Genomic DNA, 21,935 nt, shown 5'->3' on the forward strand with positions numbered 1-21,935 from the left:
TTTGAATTTATTCTGTTCAATCGTTCGTAAAACAGTAATATCTTTCTATAAAGTTGATAGCTTAAGCCCTTGTTGAGTAACGCAATGCAAGGCAAATTCATCGCATATTTTCTTATTTCTTGGTTACTCTACTATTGAGAAATGGGATTATTGACTATTTTGAGACAGCAAAAGCTAAAGGAACGAGAAGTCAGGGTTTTGTTACTGTAAGATGATTCAAATATATACAGAGTGAAATCTAATGACTTTAGGGGGTTGGATAATGCAGGTAAAACGACAATTTTGAAGTGCCTGTTGAACGAGGATGTAAGTATCTTTTAAGGCTCCATAATTTATCGATTGATAGGTAAATGAAGTTTCGCCTACCTTTGGCTTTCAAATTCGAACGCTTGAAGTAGAAGGACTCCGATTCACGATATGTACGTAGCTTGCAATTTTCGAAATGAACAGTCTTAAGCTTACTAATTCAAGGGGACATTGGGGGGCAGAAAACGCTAAGAAATTTTTGGAAAAATTACTTTGAATCAACCGAAGCAATTATTTGGGTTGTTGACAGCTTGGATGATTTACGTTTAGAAGAATGCAGAAATACATTACAAGAATTGTTGGTAGAAGAGGTAGGCTGAAAATGTGAATTATCTTAACATGCATATAGAAACTTTTGTTTACTTCAATTTTGGTTCTCGCTAATAAGTCTGACGTTTCCGGCGCACTTTCATCCGAAGAAATTAGCAAAGTCAGTTTACAATTTATGAATCCAAGCTAACAACAAGTCAAGATATTAAATATTTCTAAATATAAATCATCGCATTGGCGGATTTTTTCGGTTTCAGCATTAACGGGCCTTAATATCAAAGACGCGATAAGCTGGCTTGCTAATGATCTAAAGGAGATTAAGTTGGGAACTATTGATTATTAAGTTTTCATCCGAGTAATCGTAAGAATCGGTTGTTCCAATCAACTCAGTACCTACAAAATCTTCGTTGAGAAGAAAGTCCTGTCGAATTAAATAGCTTGTCATGTGTTTCCTAAAATATTGTTATTTAGGCTTCTCATTAATAAAGATCACTTACAGGTCTCCTCCAGTCCATTGTTTTAGGATGTCTGCTCTCCTTTTCTCACCAGTTGGACGACGCAAAAATGTTCCTTTCGGTACGAAGGCAACACAATCAAGTATGATTTCATGTGCTGCCAAAGCCGTAGCAACAATAATTGGTATTAGGCTAGCGAATTTTTGCTGACTATGTACTTCCAGAAGAATTACTACGGATCCTGACGCTTGAAATAATATGCTGTGACATTAGCCTCTATAGTTTGTGATGCTACTTACCACCCATCTGTGCAAATGTTGGGATGCACTAATTCGATTGTTTCTTCAATATCCTTTACGGAATGGTTAAGCCCGTTTAATTCGAGCGTATTCCATATGAAATCTAAAGTATATAAAACTGGAACTTTTTCCATATTCTGGTCTTTTTTCTTCAAATGATGAATGAAACCTAACTGCCCTGTTCTCGAATAGCTCTTTTTATCTAATGTCTCTTGCACTAGAAGCTCGCATCCAGAGTTGAGTTCGTTGTTTTCACAATATGAGCCGTGCTTTCCGTTAATCCAAATTTCTCCAATTTCTCCTTCTTGACATATGTATTTTTCTTCAGGGTGAACTATGCATATTTCATTGTATAATGTGCTCTATATTAATTAGTAAATTGCTGCCTAATACTTTTCACGTACAGTTCCGGACCCATAAAGGAGTGGTTGTCTGTTTCTTAGGACATCCTCTCTTACGTTTACGAGACCGCTTCTTAGCTGATTGGCATCAAAGTAATCCTTCATTTTTTCCATGCTCGAATCCGCATTCCAACAAACGAAAGGATTGATCGGATGAGAGTATGCCAATTTTACCTTGTTGGGAGCTAGTCCAATTCTGGCGATATCTTCAATTATACTATTAACTAGGTCTTGTTAGTAAATGCGTCTTTCTGTTTTCCTACTTACCTCTAGAACTTATTGGTCTGTCGTAGCAAGGCACAATAATGCTTGACAAAGTGGAGTTAATAACAATGCTATTACAACCTTGAGCTGTTGAAAAGCTTTTCTGACAAATGTTAAGTGGAATCATAACCTTTGATAAAGAGTTTTGCTCGATAGCCTCAAAAAGCAGGCTACCATTGTTACATAAGTTTTCTTGTTTTATCAATAAAGTTGGTACTCCTATAATATGCGTTAATTATTTTTTTCACATTTTGAAAATATTTACCTGCATATACTCCAAGCAAGGCAGTATGCAATAGGCCCATTCCACTTGAGAATTCAATCCCACCAATGATTGGTTTTTCTTCATTTCCAATTACAAATTCTTTTTGTTCATGGCAAAATGCCAGAAGACTAGAATGAGAAAATTGCGTTGGGATGATGGAACCATCTTCCAGCTTATTAATACTAATTAGCGCGACTTTCCCTTTATTATTCAATTCCCCCGGGGTTATTAGATTCAATGCTTTTTTTGCACGTTTTGAAATGGGGATTCCAGTAGTTTCAAATATTTTGGGTGCCTTCATGTTGAGGTCAATGCAAGTTTGTTGAAAGTGATTTGAAATATCCCTGGATTTTAAAGATATAAGAACTTTATGATCAACAAGGATTGCTTCCACATTGAAGGCCTTTGCAATTTTTGTGAATTCTTCTATTTCCCCAATCAATTGTGATATTTCACGAATTTGAAACGGTATTGGTATCACCCCTAGGTGAAAGCAGCTATGTATGCTGATCAAAAACTCTAATGGGTCGTAATAAAGAAGTAAAATATGTGATCTTGCTTTAGCTTTAACTGATAACTGCATATATTCAACATGAGATGCAACTTTCAGCTCAAAATGGGCCCAAGTCAACTCTACTTTTGTTTTTTCGATAGCATTAAAGGTTAATATGGCAGGTGAAGTTGGTGTCTTTGCAGATTTGGTTTTTAAAAAGTCAAGGATAGTAAAGTGATTAAGCAGATTTTCTCGTGCTTTACTAACTTTGTTTTGATGCTTGTACGGATCCATCTTTTGTTTAACATTTAAAGAGATAATCTCTCTATGATGTTTGGAGGCATCTTTTGACCAAATTCCTTTTGAATTGTTTAAATTAATTTTAGATTTTGGTAATGCTGAATCCATGAAAAACCTAACATAGGATACAGGAAGATTTCCTGACAAAAAGGCCAGTTTACACTTATTCGTGTTGATTGCTTGGATTCCCATATACCTGGATCGAGGTAATGATTTGTAAGGAGCAATAAGTATGCTTAGGACATCTAATTTGAATATGTCTTGAGTGACTTGGAAGCTGCTCTCTGTTATTTTTACCAACTCTGAGAACAAATCTCTTCCTTTAAGCCGATTATTTCGAATTAACGAACGCTTAATAATTGGACTTTCAAGTACTAAAACGGAGTAAACTGCTTTGTCGATTTCTATTTCAAAGGCGACACCATCAAAAATTTCGGGAACATATTTCATGATTTTTTTAATCAAGTAATGAGAATAGTGTACATATTTTTCTTCCATTAACTTATCAGCGACCATTGTTTTCCGATATTGCCTGATTTGTTCATCTTTGTTTCCAAGAACAAAAATCTTTTCGTTATGCAAAAATCCTTTTAGACCACTATCCATGAATGAGTTATTCTTTTCAAATTTATTTTCTTGGTTGTTTTCGTAATCAGTTAATTGTTCCCCTTGTGGGTTGTTAATCACGCTAGCAGCTTTCAACTTAGGAAGACAATCAGAATAAACCCAAATTTCTCCAACTTCACCAACTTTGCATATATTCTTCGAATCTTCATTAACAACTGCCACTGATGCCTCAGGGATTGGATACCAAAAGGGAGACATGCAAAGGACTTCGTTAGGAGAATATTTTCGGATATCTAGAAATGGAACAATTTCCACTTTTTCCTTTTCTATTGAACTCTTTAATACCAAGATCTCTTGATAACAAGTATCGGCCATTTGCCGTTCATGTTTCTGTCTGTTGGTGTAACTGATCATCCAGTCTTTGAATGAAATAGGTATTCCACCAAACTTTCGCAAACATAATATCGGAGTGATTACCTCTTTGGAATTATTGGTACCTAAAGGTTGCAACCACCTATCTGAGACTATAATGTTGAATTCCGGGTCTACTACTTCGCATTCAACCATACACAACTTCAAGGACGAAAGGTTCGGTGTATAATTTTTTTTAAATGAAAGTGTAGATTTAGGATCCTCCTGATAATTGTACACTGTCTGCTTCAGTCCAGCATAATCAAACAAACTGTATGTACATCGATATTTAGTAATTAAATATGCTAATAAACCTGGCGTTTTTAGTACTTCTTCATCACAAAAGATGGTACAATATCCTGCAAACACAGAGTTGAATACCCCCATGATCAATCCTAATGGCATAGATGGATGGAAATTGGTAATGAGAACATCTTTCGAATCCTCAAAATTATGGAGCTTCCATCCAGCTTGACGAGCTGGATTGGTTATCATGGACGATGTCAGATTTCTCATCTGACTTAAAAATGTTTTCGTGGTATAAACAGCCTTAATATCATTATAGGTCGAGGAGCTGAACGTGTAATCAATGAGAACTGTGTCATTCGCACGCATCCGATACTGTTTGATTTGTTCAAATTTGTAGTTTGTAAAGTCGTTTGATTTCCACCATGCAAGGCTTTTTGCATTATTCACCTCTGTATCTTTTATGAAGATACGATAAGTAGCCTCTGTAGTAAATGCGACACGAACTTTTTCTTCATTGACAACCAACTTGAGACTTTCTGAAGATGAGGAAGGACTCAAAGGAATTACTACTATTCCAAGCAACAAACAGCCAAAGATACTAATAATATATTCTGAAGCTTCCGATTTTCGATAATATAAAATTACTCTGGTTCCAGGTTTAAGTCCAACGTGATTTTGCGCAACAGACGCAAATTGTTTAGCTCTATTCAGGATTTTATCCCAACTGTAACTCACAGCTTCTTTCCCTTTTTTATCGATACAAATATGAGCAGTAGAAGTTGGATTTTTATTTCTTCGATACTCAAGGACAGATATAATATCCTGCAGCGCCATCATTGAAAATGTTGGATTTCGTGGATCATTAATTTCAAATCTGGCTCTACGTGGAACTGTGAATTGTAGTTTTTCAGCTGCTGTGGCAGTTGATATATCTGCAAACAGCTTCTGAGATACTTTGGCCAATTGTGGTTGCAGCTCTGCATCCCTTGCTCTTTTCACATATTTTAACACTGGGTCTGGTATTGTCTCAAAAGGCAACTTGCTTTTATCTTCATATTTCGAATGCCTTACGGGATGGATTTTTTCGTTTTCTGAAGGTTTCATAAATCTCAGCACAGTATGACTATCCTTGAAATTTTTGCATTTAGTAATTTTTTTTTATATTACTCTTACCGTTTCACTTTTATAATAGACATCGTTTGCTTTCAGCATATGCGCATCTGTTCGAAGGGCTGAACCAGCAGAACCAATTTCAGATATAACATCCTCTTCTATGTCATGCAGTTTTGTCTTCTTATTGAAGTTGAAAAATGATTTTAGACTCATTTTATGGCTCACGTTCGCATACAGTTAGGAATTGAGGATTCCAAAGCTTGTATGAGAAATGTAAACAAATCGCTTATGTTACCTGTTACCTGATTGACTTCACTAAGGATAAACAATAACATTGAATGAAGTAAAAGTGTACTAAGTTTACAAATCCTAATTCAATTTAAAAATTTAGAAAGACTATGCTCTATCCCTGTTCCCCATCATTATTCATTTATGTGCGCAATTAATTTTACAAAATTAACAGTAAATACCAATCTTTTTTATACATATTAGAACGCAAAAAGTTGGATTGTATCAGCTTTTCGAAAAAAGATGCATCTACCAGGGATCGAACCTGGGACCGTCTGCGTGTAAAGCAGAAATCATAACCACTAGACTACAGATGCAACATACAACTAACAGTACTAATTAATATAATTTATTAACTAAGAAACCTGTCTTTACTAATAACGATTGAGAAAAAAGTGATAACAACAGGCTAAGCATTATGCGCTAACTTTGTTTAATTAAAAGTAAACATTCGCAAATTTTGTTGATAACAATGGACAAATTTAGTTGAATACCCCCATATTCATCGCTGTTTATTCTACCTTTCAGAAACTGTTCTTGTTAGTCAAAAGAAACAATACCTGAATAGAAACATTTTGCGGGAATTCATTCTTGCAAATTGTAGATAATTTATTTAATTTAAAACATTTTACGCTATAAATTTAATGATAAGTTACAAATTGCCGCCTTTTTTGCTTTAACATGATGAAAGTTAATTAGTAATAAAAAAAATTATATGAACAGAAGCAAGAGACCTTAATTTAGTACGTGTGATACTATTAATGTTTATTACGTTCAAAATGATGATTGTACCTAGAAGTGCAAAATATTACTAACCGATTTTTACGCGCATGCTTCAGAACTGCTTGCATTTGTCTAACTTGAACACCACACGTTCGGTCTCATAGTATTGTTGAGTAAATAAACACAGTTACCAAAGAGAATTGAAACCTTACTTTATTAAAACTGAAATCTGAACATGAAACGAAGAGCTACTTTTCAATGTCCATTAATTGAATCTACCATAAAACATCAATCTACTAATTATACCAAAACAGAAACAGCAACTACCTCACACGAAGTATCTGAAAATGCAAATGAACATAAAGGAAAATCAAATATCGACATAAACAAAATTGCTTATTACAATGTTGTATGGTATGGTAGCACAATCTCTTTTTTGACTTCATGACTAAACGCGTCAGGAGAAAAATTACTATGAAGAAACATAAAACATGGGAAGGGGATGGCTTTCTCGTTAGAGAAGACTCAAATTTGACTCTTTATAATTCAGATTTTACAAGGTATTCCTACATGTCGAACTTACTAAAAATGAAGTCGCAAACAATATAGCATCTTTTATTGAGAGATATTTTTTATTAATATATGTTAAAGACTCGGATCCTGTCATTCGAGGGTGCCACAAATCAAAGAAGGAGAATTGCTTCGCATTTCCGGGAAAGAAATATCTGTAAGATATACATGTAAGCGAATGTTTCTCATCATCTTTAGATTGAGAAGGAAATCTCTGCAGAAAGTTATGAAGCAGGCACACATATAGATGATTCTCTCCGAGACGTTCATATGCCTGAAATGAAGCGTAAATTCAAGCCACCTTTGAGACCTAACACAATGTACCAGACAATATCAGCACTACCCAAACCGAGGCATGATCCTACTGTGCTTGGAGCTTTGGTGATGAGCAGGCCCAAGACTTGGGATCCAAGGTATGGTAAAAGTGAATGCTTGATCTAACATTACAGGACGCATGTAGATGTTGTTATTGATCCTTTCCTTTCAAAGCATCTTTATTCTCATCAGCGGGAAGGAGTTTCCTTTCTTTACGACTGTTTATTAGGAATGGAAGGAAAATGTGGATATAGTGCAATTTTGGCTGATGAAATGGGCTTAGGAAAAACGTTGCAAACTATAACAGTTGTCTGGACTTTATTGAGTATGAGACTTAGGGTTTTTTTTAACTTTCATTCTCTAATCTTATTATTTAGAGCAGTCTTATTACGCCAATCGTTCTTCGACTATAAACAATGCAATGGTCGTAGCACCTGTCACTCTTTTGAAGGTAAGAAGTTTCAAAACTTCATTACTAATGGCTAGAATTGGGAAAATGAGTTTTATAATTGGCTCGGTCACGAGCGTATTCATGTTTATATAGCTAGATGCGCTGAAGATTTCCAAGAATTTACGTCGAACAAAACTTATTCGATTATCATTACAGGATATGAAACGGTAATTCCTTTATTTATTCTTTTTTCTAATTGCTAAAGGTTTGTACGTACTTGAGAAACTATGGATGCGGGATTGATATTGATCTTCTAATTTGCGACGAAGGTATTGATTTGTTCATAAATAGTTTATTAATCTTAGCTCACCGCTTGAAGTCCATGAGTAGTCAGACTTGGATTACGCTGAATAAGCTAAAAACTAGAAAGAGGCTTCTTCTCACTGGTACGCCTTTACAAAACGGTATGAATCAGTGAATGCTATTTAATTTTAACCGCTCAGATTTGTCAGAATATTTCTCTATGGTTAACTTTATAATTCCTGGATCTCTGGGGACCCCAAATTCTTTTAAAGCTCAGTATGAGCGGCCTATATTAAGGAGTAGATCAATGAATGCTTCCTCTAGGGACATATCATTGGGAGCTGCAAGACTTCAAAGGGTTTGTTTACTAAAGATAAATTTTATACTGATTTTTAGCTTTTTGAATTTACAAGCAATTTCACGTTAAGGAGGAAAGCCAATATACTGGCTAAACATTTACCGCCAAGAAGTATGCAAATATTAAAATCAGTATTAACATAATAGCCGACATTGTTTTATTCATAAAACCAACACATCAACAAGAGAATGTTTATGGACATGTTCTCGATGGTTTCAAGTCAAGCGTTGATCAGAAGGGCTATTATCTTAAAATTTTGACTCGCTTGAGCAAGATATGCAATAGCACCATTTTATTGAGAAATGAAAAGGAAAATTTTTTGTCAACGGAGTTGCAAGATAAGCATGTATTCGAGCAAGAGAATATGTTGCTCTCCTCTAGCAAACTGCAAATATTGGCTGCGCTACTTAAAAGTTTCCAAAGGGGTTGCCAAAAAGCTGTTATTGTGTCCCAATATAAAGAAACTCTCGAGTTGATTGAATTGTTTTTATCAATTTTGCATGTCCGTTTCTGTAAATTGCTTGGAAGTACTCCTTTCTCTGAGCGTGATTTAATAGTACACAATTTCAATACTTCCAGCTTCAAAGAATTTAGTGTGCTTTTACTTTCAAGCAAAGCTGGTGGCTGCGGTTTAAATCTTACCGGATCCACTAGGTTAATAATTTACGAACCAAGTTGGAACCCTGCCCAAGATTTGCAAGCATTGTCAAGGATATATAGAAGCGGGCAAAAGCGGCCAGTCTGTATATACACATTTTTAAGGTACGACCGCTTTTACGAATAACATATTAAGTTATGCAGCAGTGGAATGCTAGATGAGCGCATTTTTATTCGCCAAAATACTAAGCAAGGGCTTTCAAGTTCGTTCATAGTATGTGATTTATTATAAAATTTTATACTGACTTGATTGTAGGATTCCGATGCAAGCCAAAAGAAGAATTTTTTTACGGGTGAAGACATCAAGACACTTTTTTCATATTCAAAAACTGAAACTTGCTTGACATATGAATTAGCATTTGATTCTGATGAAATTGATTCATTAACAAAGAAAAAAGATCCGTTAACTAAAATTGACCATACGATTGATTCCCCAAATACGAAGGAAAAAGATAAAGAAATCAGTTCTTGGAAAAAGGCTTCTGAATATATGGATACTAATTTGGTAAGTTGTATTTTCATCCTAATATTAATGGCCAGGGGAAAAAGTGTCCAGAGAACGCATTTCAAGGATGGACTTGGCAATTTCCGAATGACCTAAGTATTATGAATGGCGTAGAAGATTATATCCCTCTTGAGCCTTTACCTATCAACTGTCTAATGCATAAAAAGTTCGAATAGATCTATTTCGGACTTTTAAGGAGGCGTAAGCGGTTTTTCCTTGCCCATTAGAAACAACGCTTTTGAGCAAGCCTTCGATACTGGGCAATCTCTATGAGCAAACACCAAGGTTCTCAGTTTAATTATTTCTTCTCTTAAATCATTAGCACTTTGCAAAAGCTCCTTGTTTTCAGAAGTGTAGTAGTTGACTTGGTCTTGTAATGTTTGTAAGTACTTTTTCTTTTTTATCCTACACTTTTGGGCAGCTTGTCTGTTTCTGGCTTTCAACATTGACTGCTTAGTTCCAGTTAATTTGGAAGTGTTTTCATCACCTGAGTCATCCAGCTCTCGTGATGGTGAGTTGTGTGAAGCCTCGGAAATTATACTGGGGCTTTTAGAGGCAGTGTATTCTGATAATTCATCAAAATCGCTTCTCCTGATATTATATGGATCATTGTTAATAGGGGATCGATCGTCGCCGAGCTCTAAAGCTTTACGTTTGGCTGTCAATAAAATCTGAGTTTGCATAAATTGTGAAAAATCGAGGGTTTGGGAAATTGAGATGTCTTTTTCGAAACGAGAAAGATAAATTGAGTTGTATTCTTCTCCATCTTCATGCTTCGGAATAATGGATTCCTCGGTTGGTGTATTTGTTTCGTAGGTCATGCTGAAAATGATTTATTGATCAATAATTTTTTTAAGAAAAATTTATAGCGTCTTATGAAAGACTTCTTTTTCGCAAACGAGTAGAATTATATATTTGATTTTTTTTATGAGTTTTTGGCACCAACTTCTTTTAATAATCGATTTCAAAGTGATCACTATAAACGATAAAATTTGTACAGCTGGATAATGCCGATTAACTGGTAAATAGGTGAATTATTGAACTTTCCGTCAATATCCTTTATAACAGCTTGATACAAATATGAGCGTTTGTTTGCTCACGCGAGGTTTATATAAGTCCTTTATGAGGGAATATTAAATTCAAGCATTGTGAGGAAGTCCATGTAAACAAACACTTTTTCTTGTGAACACAACAACAAAATTATAATGCCTGGTTATTTTAAAAAATTACTATCAACAAACTGTATACAAGTATATTCGCATATGTATGCACATATTTTTGTTAGATATTATATAAGAATTTGGGTAACCAAAATTATTACTAGATATCCCTAAAAACAACATTAAACAAGACAGTTCCATCATAACCAATTTAGTCATTAACATTTAAATTTAAAAATTGTTTAATGTAATAGTTCAACAATGCGGAGGGCTAAATCCTCAGATTCACCCCTTGAACTAGCTTCCGCATACACACTACAATTAGAGTTAGAATGATAATTAACATTGAACTTACCGAACAGCATCCTCGGTTCCAGATGATCGAACAAATGCCCGACCGCCCGTGTATTTTGCTACCAAAGCGTCAATTTTTTCTTGAAGTCCTTCCGGTGTTACTAGTTTTTGTTCGGCATCAGTAGTAGTATAAATTGACCGGTCTTCTACTTCACAGCGAATTAGACGACTAGGAATTTCGCTATATAGCTGATTCCACTCTTTCAAAGTGCAATTTTTGTGAGCCAAAATGACTTCCACCAAAAGTAAATTAGTAATAGCATCTCCATCAGTTTGATTAATCAATTCAAAGACTGTTTTTAGAGTTTTTAAGGCATTAAATTGGGCTGGAGACAATACTTCATGAGAAATTATCTTTGATAATGCAGCATGAGAGACTAAAATTGTACCATGACCATTTGCTTCAAAAAATACTCCAACATCGTAAGCTTGAGCAGCATGGTAAAGATGCTTAAGACCGGGAGACACACATAAAACCGGTACCTTTAAAGTTTTTTGGAAAAATGCCGTGCTGGCTCCATTTGCATAAGCAGTCTGAACAATACCAACTTGAAGGTCCAAACCAGTAGAACGGATTAGGTCGATTAGAAATTGGGCAAATAAAGCGCATATTTTGTCACCATCTAACAGATGAAAGCTGTGAGAGCCAAACGCAAAATACACAATTCGATCAGCATCCCCGTCAAAAGAGGCACAACGGGCATGTTTTGGGGCACTAATACCGTTTGGAGGCTTTTGCTGAGTCCTTACAAAATCCGCTCCACACTAGTAAATTAGCATGCAATTGTAAACAATGTATCAAAAAAACTTACCGAGTTATTCAACAGTTCAGGATTATCAATATTGTCGTTTACGATTTCGATAGGAAACAGCTTTGGATCAATATACTTGGCCAGTTCTTTTATCTTAGCCGCTCCGACGCCGTTAGCAGCATCTATCAATACAGTCCCTTTAATCTTCTTTCCTGTCATTAAGGATTGATATGCCTTCGACAGCTTTTCAAAATACCCTCTTTCAGTAGGTTCACCTATTGCATCTGGGGTACCATAAGTTTGAGAAGCCTTGACCATGTAGTGTAGCTGAGGTGTAGTTAAAAGGCCAAAATTTTCGTACTTTGCTTTGCAGACCACAATACCGTCAATTACAGCTTGCGCAAGGATTTCTGAAGTAGACCTAAGTATTAGATGTTAGTCTTGGACATAAGATTTAAAAAAGCGGAGAAATTAAGTGATCTAATATCGACAATAAAAGTAAAACAAACCTTGAGTCATAGCCAACAAACACCCGAGCTTCAGAACCGGGAATAATCTTTGCCTTTTTCAAAATTGAAGTTAAACAAACCGTTAATTCGTCAGCGGAATCCGCATTTACTACTTGATCCAGGTATGCTTCCCATTTGCTAGAATCCAGGCTACTCAAAATGTTTACGATCTTTAACCCGTTTTCGGAAGAGGCGTTGTGCGAGGCAGTCACCATAACTAAGATTGTTAGTAAGTAAACTCAAAGAAATACAAAGGAACAAGATGGATATCAATATGTAAATGAATCATCTCGCAATAATAAAAGTATGTGTCTTACGTCCAACAGGTTGTCCATGCAATTTGGCTGACAAAAAGCTGGCGATTACGCCTGTGCGAAAAGCAACACTCGAAAGCAGCTCAGCGCTATAAATAAAATGTTAATAATTTCCATTTAAACTAAAAGTAAGTTTCTTTTTTTATCAACGTACTCAGCGCGATATCCTCCAGTACCATACTGCATGGGATAAGAATGCACTTTGGCAAACTTATCGGATTCTCGAACAATTGCCGTTACAAATTCATTTACAATCGAATCGCTGTCTTCAGCATCAGACATAGTGGGGAAAATATCGATACAGAAGTCTGACGATCCTTTGTAAAAAAAACTTGTTAAAGTATCGAAACTATGAATGGAAGAAGAACGAAGTCACTTAAGCCTAAGCTTCGAGAAAACAGGTTGACCTCAAAGCTCTCTTAATAAAAAAGTACACTTAAGAAGTTAAGAGATATGACTTTGTGTTCTCAAGATATATTCGAGTCCCGAATAAGCACTGGATTGCTACTAAGTTGATGCCAAACGCGTCAACTATCACCAAACTATGGCAATTTAAATATCGCGGAATAATGAACTGCGTAATACATATTCGTTATTAGAAGGAAATTTGGGAATAGTTTAACGTCTACGAAGTTAATAAAAGCTTCACATATTTCCTCTTTCTTTATTACATAAATATTTATCAATTTGGTTTTCATCGCTTGGGTTATGTTCGAAGTTGCTAAATAAACAACTTAGTTGGTTGACTCAATAGTTAACTCTGTAAATTAGCTACAAAATAGCAGAAAGACACCTCAACGTTTTTTACAATTATTATGAAAAGCTATGAAATTTAATGTGAATAAACTAGATGAAAAGAAACGACTAAATGAACCAACGAAAAGGTATTAAAAAATAGTATTTCGTATTAGATTTAATTGATTAACACAATGTGGTCAGTAATATACAGAGAATGTATGCATGTTTGCTTTAAACAATAGAACAAACGGATTGTAATAATTGAGAGGACAAGATCGAAAATGAACGACCTGAAAATCGTTCATCACTAGGGAATTTATTTCTTTCGGTCATATTGCTTTTAAAATAATTAATATTCCCGAGGCAAACATGATACATTAAACCTCTAGTTCATAAAGAGTTGTATAAGAAATGAGTAAACAAAACAATTTAAGTCAATTTCTTCCAGGGTATAGCTCATGAACCTTAAAAAACACAAACAATCAGTAGAAATATAGCAATGATCCCTTTAATTATAACACTCAGATATGTTTAGCAAGTTATGAGCACCGATAGTCAATCAAGAAAAGGACATCTCATACTACTCGTTTTTTATACAATATAATTAAGGCAATAGTAATATTGGAACTTCCCCATTATCATCTTATTCGTAACTGTTTAAGAAATAATTCCGTTTTTTGTTAACCTTCTCATCTTTTTTTCTGTTGTAGCTTGCTGTCCTACCAAATTTCGTTACACAATACCGGACCAACGTTGGAAACTACACAACACCCCATCTCACCCATTATCAGGTTATAAATCATCAATAATTGTCTTTTAAGATGTTTATGAATTCTATGCTTCGTGTCTCCAGACAAAGAGCAGCGGTCAGGAGTACTGTTTCTCTGTACCGTGGCTTTGTTTCTGCTTCAATCCGCCGTAATGAGCAAAACGGTAAGTCCTTTGAAAGCTTAGTAAAGTTTGTCATAGCAGCTTAATGGTTAAAGCTTGTTTAGTACTGGCTATAGGAGTAAAGCTTCCGTTGACTCTTGATCTCCGATGTACAGTTTTGCTATTAATTATATATCGGAAGTTAGGCTTGTGTGCCCATTCATTCTTTTCTATATTTTACAGACCTAAAAAGTAATCAAAAGAATGAAAATCGACGTTGCCTATAGCCCACTCTCTTAAAACGCTTTCTATTTCATCTATTAAGTCGCTTAGTAGATATGACTTGTTAATTTGTGCTGCCGATACATTTTAGGGCTTTTTAGCTTAATTTTTATCTCCTTCACTAACATTCTTTTAGTTGTAAAAGCCGCCGCTCAAGAATTAGCCAACGCTAAGGAACCTTCTGATTTGATCGGACCTGGTGGTCGTGACGGCGAGGTTCCAACTGATTTGGAGCAAGCCACTGGTTTGGAACGATATGAACTTTTATCAGAGCTTTCAGGGAGAGATGCATTTGATATGAAACCGTTGGATGCTTCTCGTAAAGGCACATTGACGGATCCTATAATGGTCACTTCTCTTGATCCTTACCGTCATATTGGCTGTACTGGTAGTCCTTCTGGTTCACATAATTTAATTTGGATGACTGTCTACAAAGACAAACTCCGCCGTTGTCCTGAATGCGGATCTGTATACAAATTAAAATTCATGGGAGATCCCAACGCTGAACACAGTCATTAGTATGCTTACCAATCTTCCATATCCCCTTGCTATTTTCATACTCTTTTATAACAATTTAGCTCTTTTATTTGAACTTTGAAAAATCAATGAAAACTGTATGCTGATCTATTTCTTATTTTGGGAACGATTCGATTATTCGTAAACGTATATCTTATAAATAATTCTATCTATTCAACCATATCTTAGTTGTTAATTCAAGCACCATTCTTTTTTTCTTGTAGTCATGCGGAAATATGATCTAATTATCGTTCCGAGTTTCATAAACGATAGTTATTTATTGATATACCACATCAGTGGTAAGTCAATAAACTTGTATTTTAAATTTTCCGATATTAAACTTTTAATAAAGCAACGTATTTTCAAGCCATTCTCTAACCATTTGAGGGTCTTTAGATGGAGCCATGTGCCCAACCGAGTTGGACAATGTAAAGGCTAAGTTACGTTCATCCAAAGTAAATCCATTAGTTGTCTCTAAACTTCCAGGAGATTGAGTGAATCCCTGCCATCCATTCCATGTTGTATTTTGCAATGCCAAAAGAGTTCCGGTCCAAAGAATTTGAAGATCCAATGCCCCAGCTAAGAAAGACACTTTGTATTTTTCTGTTAAGCGTGGAATTATTTCAACGAGAACTGATTCTACGTTGTTACTCACAATCTTTTTGTATAAGTCAAAATTGCATCCGTCTGCGAAGACACCCTCGCCGCTTGTCAACGCAGTTGAAGCTTTCGTAGCATGTAAAGAAGAGCGAACATCTTCTCTGTTCAGGTATGTGATTAAGGGATCATTATACTCATTGAAACTACAATCAAGGCTAACATCATAAGTTATGACACAGCTGTTCTCTAGATAAAGTAAAAAGTTAGAAAGGGAATACAAGTCACATCCAGAAATTGAATTAAATACATTCCCAATGTCTTCACCATCGAGAGCTTCCCGCTTCCTTAGAGAAGTAGATGTGCTAAAGTTGTACTCTGGTCTCCATATTGGGTATTGTTCAGTAGGAAACGTCAATCTGTTCAAAACTGAATCATATTGACATTCTTTATTGCGCTTTTTAAACTCTTCAGATATTGTGGAAGAAGTATTATTAAAATAGTATCCAAGTTTGCTGATATGTTCCACCCAAATAGAAGCAGTAATTTGTTCTTGAGTTTCGTAGTCCGCCGTAAGTCCACTGACGATTCCCACGCCCATAAAATTTATATTCAAAGATGGTTCAGAAAGTAATGCCTCTGCAAAATTGGCGCTCCATATGCTACCGTAGCTTTCGCCGACAAGGTAGAGCTTTTTCTTCATTAAGTGGGGAAACTTTTGGTAAAATGATTTCAGGGCATTTACAAAATCTGAAGAAGCTTCTTCAATCGTAGTTGTATATGCCGCCTGTCCTTGGGAGTACCCCGTACCAAATGGCTGATCTAACCATAACATGTTGGCGAAGTTTGTCCAAGATTCAGGATTAAGGGATGGTGAGGGGCTACTTTGGGATATTTCAATGGGTCCATTTTCACTGAAAAAGCCTAATGTTCCAGCGCATCCAGGTCCTCCTTGAAGCCATACTATGAAAGTTTCCGAATCAACAACAGCAGGGGCATATGTATAAAAAAGTGATTTATCGGAATTCGCTTCCAAGTATCCAGAATATAATTCCGGTAATGATCCCTTAAATTCAGGAAGTGATTTAATTCGATCCGAAGAAGGAGCAGCGTGTTGTCTAGGTTGAACAGTCTGATTCGAGGAAGCAGAACTCGTGTTGGCTTGTTGTATACTGCATTTCCAATGTACAGTGTAAGTTGGTAAAGCGTGAATGATAGTCAATTCAATTATTATAATAGCAAAAAGAGATTTCAAAAATAAAGACAGCATTGAAAAGAGAGACAATGATTTTGAGCCTATGAGAAAAGCGTTAGCGCTAAATTAAATATAATATTTATCATATTTGGAATATATTGATGTATTCAGTTTCGAAACAATTCTTGAAAAGTGACTATAATTTTATACGCTTCAGTATTTCGAAAAATGTGAAAATGCTATGACTTACTCGAATAAAGAAACCGGATTGTTTATCTGATTCATTTTCATAAGAGTTGCATGCTATATATGATAATACATAATAATGGGGATTCACTTGAATAGATTAGCATTGTCCATTGTTTACAATCAACAACAATAGAGATGGGCAACAAAGACACCCAGCGAAGTACCATTTACTAGTAATAGGCTAATTCATTTAAGTTTTTCAACACAATAGTCCTTAATGAAAAAACCAATTGTTTCGTTTACGCGGCAAGTGAATAGGGTAGGACTAGAATAACCTATGGTCTGTTTAAATCGAAAACCAGCTTATTTCAGCAGCGATCATTTATGCATTCTTAATGCTTAACAATGCGAGGCGACTCAAAGAATGGAGAAAATTGATTGTTTTATGACCGGTGGAATCGAATAATTTGACTTTTGCTATGAAGGCTTTAGCCCTTAGAAATAAAGAAATAAAATAAAAAATAGATAGATAACAAGAAAAAATCAATGTCAAATAATTTAGTTGTATTAATGAAAAATAAGAAATAACTAAATTAAAAAAATATAAATACATTTATATATTAGTAACACTATTTCTTTTTAAAGACCTTGAAATATTATGTGAGAAACTTAAAAACTAATAAAAATAAATAAATATAAAAATATAAAGAAAAAGAAAAAAATTAAAAATTATATATACAATATACTAATAAACATAGTGATTAATTAAATGAAAAAAATAAATGTTTCTTAAAGCATGGTTAAAACACACAATGGCGGATTTCTAGCCATGTAGCTCAATTTTTCTGTTGATCCGTTCTTGAATTATAGTATAGAAATTATTGCAATTGCATGAAAAAACTTATCATGAAACTTTTTTGGTAAAAAGAGCTTCAGTTTGTTGTTTTCATGTTCGAAAGACAGTTTCTATTAATATTTATATCCGTCCTAGAATGAATAGTAACTTGGTGCACCAAAAAAAACATTGCAAACAAACACAGCTGTATTCTGTCTGCAACTTGCTTTTATGGGGAAGTTTTTTATATAAAACATTTTGTTGTTTACTTAACAATATACTTTAACCAAATATTATTCTCTAAATTGTTTAGTAGCTTGTTGCGTCATTTAGCTAGTAAACACCAAAAATCGGCTGTTGTCAAAACGGCCGCCGTTTTGCACATACAATAAAGAACCCACTACCCCATAATCTTTATAATAAACAGCTTTTAATTAATTTCTTTTTTAATATAGATTTTATTTCCTATAATTTCTCTCTTAATTTCTAGATGGAACTAAATAAGATCCTGCATAGATGACGGAATCTGAAAGGACTTCACATCTTGATATTCTCTACGAAAATCAACGTGGGTATGACAAAGCAATTTTGCAGTTTGAAACTAAACATTTATACTTAGTATTATGCTATGTGGGGTACCCTATTTCTCTGAAAAATCATTGTTGAATTTTGACCCTGCTCCTTGGGTTGATCAGCATTTTGTTGCGTCTCCTGTCTCAACGAAAACAGCAACTTGTCCTGATCCTAGTTGGGAATGGGTATGTCAATAACTTCTTCTCTGTCTTCCTCTAGGACGATAGCGATAAGACCAGCATATAGTTTGCTTGAAAACTGTTTGCTAACAATATACTGCTTTTGTTGTAACATTTTCCTCTCTGAATTTAAGAAAGCTATTTGTTTTACACCAATGAAATTAGCTGTAGTTGAACCATCCTTTGGCTCAATTATTTAAGTTTCATTTGGTTCTTTGCTTTTGGTTAGCTAAATTTGTGAATGGATGTGTTACCAAAAAAGCAGTTTAAATGTATAGGCATGGCAGCGTTGGTATATTGACATGTCCGGCGATGTCGATGAATCAGGTTGGCAGTATGGGTTTTCATTTACCATGAACAATTGGCATGGTAAACCGGTTTCTCTTCATTCGTTTGTTCGTCGCAGACGATGGATCCGGAAGCGAAAAAAGGTATAATACATCACAGGCTACTTTAATTGTGCTAGTTTGAAAATTCGTTCCGTTCATATTTTAACGTTTTCTATAGAAAGAATTGCGACGAGATGAACTTCCTCTTGTTCCAGAGTCCTTCACAATCTCCTCTTCATATCCCATACAAAGGTCAAGTACTCAAACACGAAGCAGCTTTGAAGATGATTCATCGGACTTTGATCTTTCAGAGGTTACCACCATTCCCGCCCTTTTACGCGCTCTTCAGGATAGTCGAATTGACCGTGAAAAATTGGAAGCCCTAGCAACCTTTTTGGCTTCCGCCAGTATAGATGAAAAGGTTTATGTAAAAAACTGCAAAAAGGACCTTCTCAAAAACTTTGTTTTTGAACATAGTTGCCGTAAAGCTAATGAACTCCTAAATGCGTCGCTGACTGCGGCAGAAGCATCTACCTCCCAAGTGGCTTTACGAGAATCTCCAACTCCCCAGGATTGAACAAGATAATCAGCCCACTAATTTCTGACTGTATCCATTTCAATTAGTTTATTATCGTCTTTCCTCGAATGCTTTCCTCTATAAACGAAAAGGATCTGAAAGATGTGATACGTTCTTAAAGATACACACGTGTTTTTTTAATGGTTGTTTATGCTTTATTTATAGCCAAGTTTGCAAAATTGATGTCGCTAACTTGTATCTTAACAATTCGCTCACTACTACTACAGAAAGGTATATACAATTAATGAATACTCTCGTTTTTTAAATAAGGATATATTTGTGTTCCATTCTGCAATGTTAAACAGGAAGATGTACACTTTAAGCAGAAACTTGCTCAGTAAAAATGAGATACAATGTTTTATGAGCAATAGCGCTTGTTTTATAAAAATTTTCCAAAATGCTTGTTAAAGAATCGATTTCTTCTTTTGTAGTATCAAAGACTCGATACCAGTCTTTGGGTAATTTCATACCGATAACTCTAGCTGCCATTGCGATGCAGCCGCATGCCAAACTAAACGGAGGATACAAAACGCAAAGTCGAGTTCGGCTAGCATCGTTTAAAAAATTCCATGTTATTTGTAAAAGCTTTTTGTTATCAATTAGCTGTAATGTTTGTAGATAATGAATTGCCAGCTTGTGAGGAATGACAATATGGGTATCAAAATTCAATGCTCGTAAGACCTCCAATTCCATGTTTGATAATCTATTCCTGGAACTATACATCTCCTCACTGTACAAATCGTGAGCAATGAATCCTCGTGCTTCAAAATTCGTGTCCTTGAAACGCTCTTTAAGATAGACTACAACATTACATATGTCTTGTACAGAAGCTGGAGTTTCGGTAGTTTTACTTCCAATGGACACACAAGCCATAACGATAGCATCAAGATCGGGAACTCTCGGCGGATAAAGTGTGCAGTATCTTCGAAACAAAATCAAACAAACAATTACACAATTTTGAGTTCTAACAATGTTAATAAAAAGTTCAAATGCATTTTATCGCCACAATCCGGCTACTAAAAGCTTTGGAAAATAAATGTAAGAAGACTTACAGATTCAAAAGAACGCCTGCTTCCTGAATCCATTCAGAACCTAATGTACATAGTTCCTCTGCATATTCAAAAGAATCAAAGGCTTCTAACTGGGAAGAAGAGGCAAGGGAATGTACCAAAGAATCTGCCATCAGAATATTCCTCAAGAATCAGAATTATTTACTTAACCGAAAACACGATATTCCCATACCCCGTTCATGACCTGCGTTTTTGCATAAGAATACGGTGGGAGTTTCGCTGAGCGATTGTTGTCACTTAGAGCAAATTATTGCTACTTGTAGCAAATTGCACCATTAAATAAAAGGTTCGCTTTGAATTGAATTTCGTAGTTCAGGATCAAATAAAATCTTCTAAATTCTCACAATACAATGAACGTAACTTCTTCAAAACATTAATTTTGCTTTTAATTCAAAAAGTGATTTACTCTAGTAGTAGTAAAAATTTACTCCGTTGCGGGGAGTCGAACCCCGACCGCGTCGGTGAAAGCGACGAATCCTAGCCGTTGGACCACAACGGAACCGTTGATTGCTTGTTGCACAATGTAATATATGTACAGTAAAATTTTGTTAATTAAAAATTAAATTGTTAAAATTTAGTAGAAAATAGTACTTTTTCTGGTAAGCTACTGGCAATCTTAAATATCGGTCGAGAGTATAAATAGAAGTGTCGATTGCTACATTAAATAAAAACTTAAAATTTACTTTAGTGTATGCGACAATGAATGACCTTGTTGTGATTGTCTGGAAACAATTCTGGTTATTTATTGTTATTATTATTCGTGATTGTTGAGATTGGACCTTAAGTTTGAATTTTAGAACATTGTAAATAAATTTCCTATTTTTGGATATATTTTAAATCTAAATCTCGTTTAACTGAGTAAATTCATATCAAGAACTCACTGACAAGCCTTTAAATCTAATTTTCTAATCTTTTACATGTTTTTTATAGACAAAAAAAACCTATTATATGTTAGTGGTAACTAAATGTTAAAGAAGTAACTCAATACCATATAGCAATTCAGATAGGGCCTTTTGCAATATGTAAACTTCAATGGTGCGAGTACATTTTTGCTATACAAATCTCTATTGTATTCTCTCGTACAATCGTTAGCATCTGAATTTTTAAACTTGTTGTACAAATATTCAATATGTTCAGTTGCATGGGATCGACATTGAGTTTACTATCTTATGTGATCTGATAAATTAAGCTGTCGTTACTGAAAGAGCTTACTACCTGGAAAGTCATAAACAATGCGCCATTTAATACTCTCACCATAAGCGTGTTTGATCAAAGCACTCGGCAATCTAATGGAACTCAGCGTTGTTGCTTTAACTTAGGATTCGGCTGTTGGATCTAAATTGTCTCGAAGGAATTACTAAAAGTTCAATAAACAAAAGTATTTGATAAGCAG

General features: G+C 35.0%; 9 protein-coding genes, 12 long non-coding RNA genes and 2 other non-coding genes across 23 annotated transcripts; 11 read left to right on the plus strand and 12 right to left on the minus strand.

The window, feature by feature from the left end:
• Positions 1–45: 45 nt before the first annotated feature.
• SPOM_SPNCRNA.676 lies at positions 46–722 on the minus strand. The gene has a single exon (NR_151042.1). It is a non-coding gene; the product is annotated as a non-coding RNA (long non-coding RNA).
• alp41 (GTP-binding protein involved in beta-tubulin folding Alp41) lies at positions 137–5,891 on the plus strand. Its single transcript, NM_001355987.2, has 7 exons — positions 137–206; positions 252–306; positions 347–419; positions 472–617; positions 656–736; positions 779–4,304; positions 4,359–5,891. Exons 1-6 carry the CDS (start codon positions 142–144, stop codon positions 917–919), a joined length of 561 nt encoding a protein of 186 aa, NP_001342799.1. The 5' UTR covers positions 137–141; the 3' UTR covers positions 920–4,304; positions 4,359–5,891.
• Positions 811–5,606, minus strand: mug62 (putative AMP binding enzyme; the record flags this gene model as incomplete). Its single annotated transcript, NM_001018436.3, has 7 exons — positions 811–1,028; positions 1,074–1,292; positions 1,331–1,692; positions 1,735–1,955; positions 1,999–2,214; positions 2,261–5,408; positions 5,454–5,606. 7 exons carry the CDS (start codon positions 5,604–5,606, stop codon positions 884–886), a joined length of 4,464 nt encoding a protein of 1,487 aa, NP_593037.2. The 3' UTR covers positions 811–883.
• Positions 5,892–5,925: 34 nt separating the features above from the next.
• On the minus strand, positions 5,926–5,998 carry SPOM_SPATRNAVAL.02. Its single transcript has one exon. It is a non-coding gene; the product is annotated as a tRNA-Val (tRNA).
• A 545-nt stretch (positions 5,999–6,543) lies between these two features.
• rdh54 (ATP-dependent DNA translocase Rdh54) lies at positions 6,544–10,841 on the plus strand. The gene is made up of 15 exons (NM_001018437.3): positions 6,544–6,818; positions 6,866–6,964; positions 7,056–7,131; positions 7,173–7,387; positions 7,424–7,614; positions 7,667–7,740; positions 7,776–7,907; positions 7,946–8,009; positions 8,046–8,144; positions 8,184–8,341; positions 8,380–8,452; positions 8,488–9,103; positions 9,143–9,212; positions 9,255–9,503; positions 9,539–10,841. Exons 1-15 carry the CDS (start codon positions 6,640–6,642, stop codon positions 9,677–9,679), a joined length of 2,436 nt encoding a protein of 811 aa, NP_593038.2. The 5' UTR covers positions 6,544–6,639; the 3' UTR covers positions 9,680–10,841.
• On the minus strand, positions 7,060–7,571 carry SPOM_SPNCRNA.2298. The gene has a single exon (NR_191666.1). It is a non-coding gene; the product is annotated as a non-coding RNA (long non-coding RNA).
• Positions 7,893–10,324, minus strand: atf31 (DNA-binding transcription factor Atf31; the record flags this gene model as incomplete). The annotated part of the gene is made up of 1 exon (NM_001018438.3): positions 7,893–10,324. One exon carries the CDS (start codon positions 10,322–10,324, stop codon positions 9,695–9,697), a length of 630 nt encoding a protein of 209 aa, NP_593039.1. The 3' UTR covers positions 7,893–9,694.
• On the minus strand, positions 10,799–13,330 carry SPOM_SPAC1296.01C (phosphoacetylglucosamine mutase). Its single transcript, NM_001355988.1, has 7 exons — positions 13,264–13,330; positions 12,747–13,217; positions 12,596–12,681; positions 12,279–12,495; positions 11,830–12,190; positions 11,019–11,782; positions 10,799–10,978 (listed from the first exon to the last, which is right to left on the minus strand). Exons 2-7 carry the CDS (start codon positions 12,872–12,874, stop codon positions 10,906–10,908), a joined length of 1,629 nt encoding a protein of 542 aa, NP_001342798.1. The 5' UTR covers positions 12,875–13,217; positions 13,264–13,330; the 3' UTR covers positions 10,799–10,905.
• On the plus strand, positions 10,891–11,172 carry SPOM_SPNCRNA.2299. The gene has a single exon (NR_191667.1). It is a non-coding gene; the product is annotated as a non-coding RNA (long non-coding RNA).
• SPOM_SPNCRNA.2300 lies at positions 11,305–11,896 on the plus strand. The gene has a single exon (NR_191668.1). It is a non-coding gene; the product is annotated as a non-coding RNA (long non-coding RNA).
• SPOM_SPNCRNA.2301 lies at positions 12,181–12,544 on the plus strand. The gene has a single exon (NR_191669.1). It is a non-coding gene; the product is annotated as a non-coding RNA (long non-coding RNA).
• Positions 12,730–13,646, plus strand: SPOM_SPNCRNA.2302. Its single transcript, NR_191670.1, has one exon. It is a non-coding gene; the product is annotated as a non-coding RNA (long non-coding RNA).
• Positions 13,412–14,569, minus strand: SPOM_SPNCRNA.2303. The gene has a single exon (NR_191671.1). It is a non-coding gene; the product is annotated as a non-coding RNA (long non-coding RNA).
• Positions 14,086–15,205, plus strand: cox4 (cytochrome c oxidase subunit IV). The gene is made up of 2 exons (NM_001018441.3): positions 14,086–14,263; positions 14,619–15,205. Exons 1-2 carry the CDS (start codon positions 14,152–14,154, stop codon positions 14,999–15,001), a joined length of 495 nt encoding a protein of 164 aa, NP_593042.1. The 5' UTR covers positions 14,086–14,151; the 3' UTR covers positions 15,002–15,205.
• SPOM_SPNCRNA.2304 lies at positions 14,691–15,066 on the minus strand. Its single transcript, NR_191672.1, has one exon. It is a non-coding gene; the product is annotated as a non-coding RNA (long non-coding RNA).
• sxa2 (serine carboxypeptidase Sxa2) lies at positions 15,068–17,300 on the minus strand. The gene has a single exon (NM_001018442.3). It carries the CDS (start codon positions 16,863–16,865, stop codon positions 15,342–15,344), a length of 1,524 nt encoding a protein of 507 aa, NP_593043.1. The 5' UTR covers positions 16,866–17,300; the 3' UTR covers positions 15,068–15,341.
• SPOM_SPNCRNA.2305 lies at positions 15,874–17,478 on the plus strand. The gene has a single exon (NR_191673.1). It is a non-coding gene; the product is annotated as a non-coding RNA (long non-coding RNA).
• On the minus strand, positions 16,938–17,480 carry SPOM_SPNCRNA.2306. The gene has a single exon (NR_191674.1). It is a non-coding gene; the product is annotated as a non-coding RNA (long non-coding RNA).
• A 748-nt stretch (positions 17,481–18,228) lies between these two features.
• On the plus strand, positions 18,229–19,829 carry mug65 (spore wall assembly protein). The gene is made up of 4 exons (NM_001018443.3): positions 18,229–18,386; positions 18,434–18,572; positions 18,845–18,997; positions 19,074–19,829. The coding sequence occupies exons 1-4, from the start codon at positions 18,331–18,333 to the stop codon at positions 19,470–19,472; spliced, it is 747 nt and encodes a 248-aa protein (NP_593044.2). The 5' UTR covers positions 18,229–18,330; the 3' UTR covers positions 19,473–19,829.
• On the minus strand, positions 19,725–20,730 carry lcp1 (cyclin L family cyclin). The gene is made up of 2 exons (NM_001018444.3): positions 20,525–20,730; positions 19,725–20,436 (listed from the first exon to the last, which is right to left on the minus strand). Exons 1-2 carry the CDS (start codon positions 20,653–20,655, stop codon positions 19,791–19,793), a joined length of 777 nt encoding a protein of 258 aa, NP_593045.1. The 5' UTR covers positions 20,656–20,730; the 3' UTR covers positions 19,725–19,790.
• Positions 19,836–20,829, plus strand: SPOM_SPNCRNA.2307. Its single transcript, NR_191675.1, has one exon. It is a non-coding gene; the product is annotated as a non-coding RNA (long non-coding RNA).
• Positions 20,830–20,969: 140 nt separating this feature from the next.
• SPOM_SPATRNAGLU.01 lies at positions 20,970–21,041 on the minus strand. The gene has a single exon. It is a non-coding gene; the product is annotated as a tRNA-Glu (tRNA).
• A 501-nt stretch (positions 21,042–21,542) lies between these two features.
• On the plus strand, positions 21,543–21,914 carry SPOM_SPNCRNA.2308. The gene has a single exon (NR_191676.1). It is a non-coding gene; the product is annotated as a non-coding RNA (long non-coding RNA).
• Positions 21,915–21,935: the final 21 nt, after the last annotated feature.

The sequence above is a fragment of the Schizosaccharomyces pombe genome (assembly GCF_000002945.2).
Source record: "Schizosaccharomyces pombe strain 972h- genome assembly, chromosome: I".
Taxonomy (NCBI): domain Eukaryota; kingdom Fungi; phylum Ascomycota; class Schizosaccharomycetes; order Schizosaccharomycetales; family Schizosaccharomycetaceae; genus Schizosaccharomyces; species Schizosaccharomyces pombe.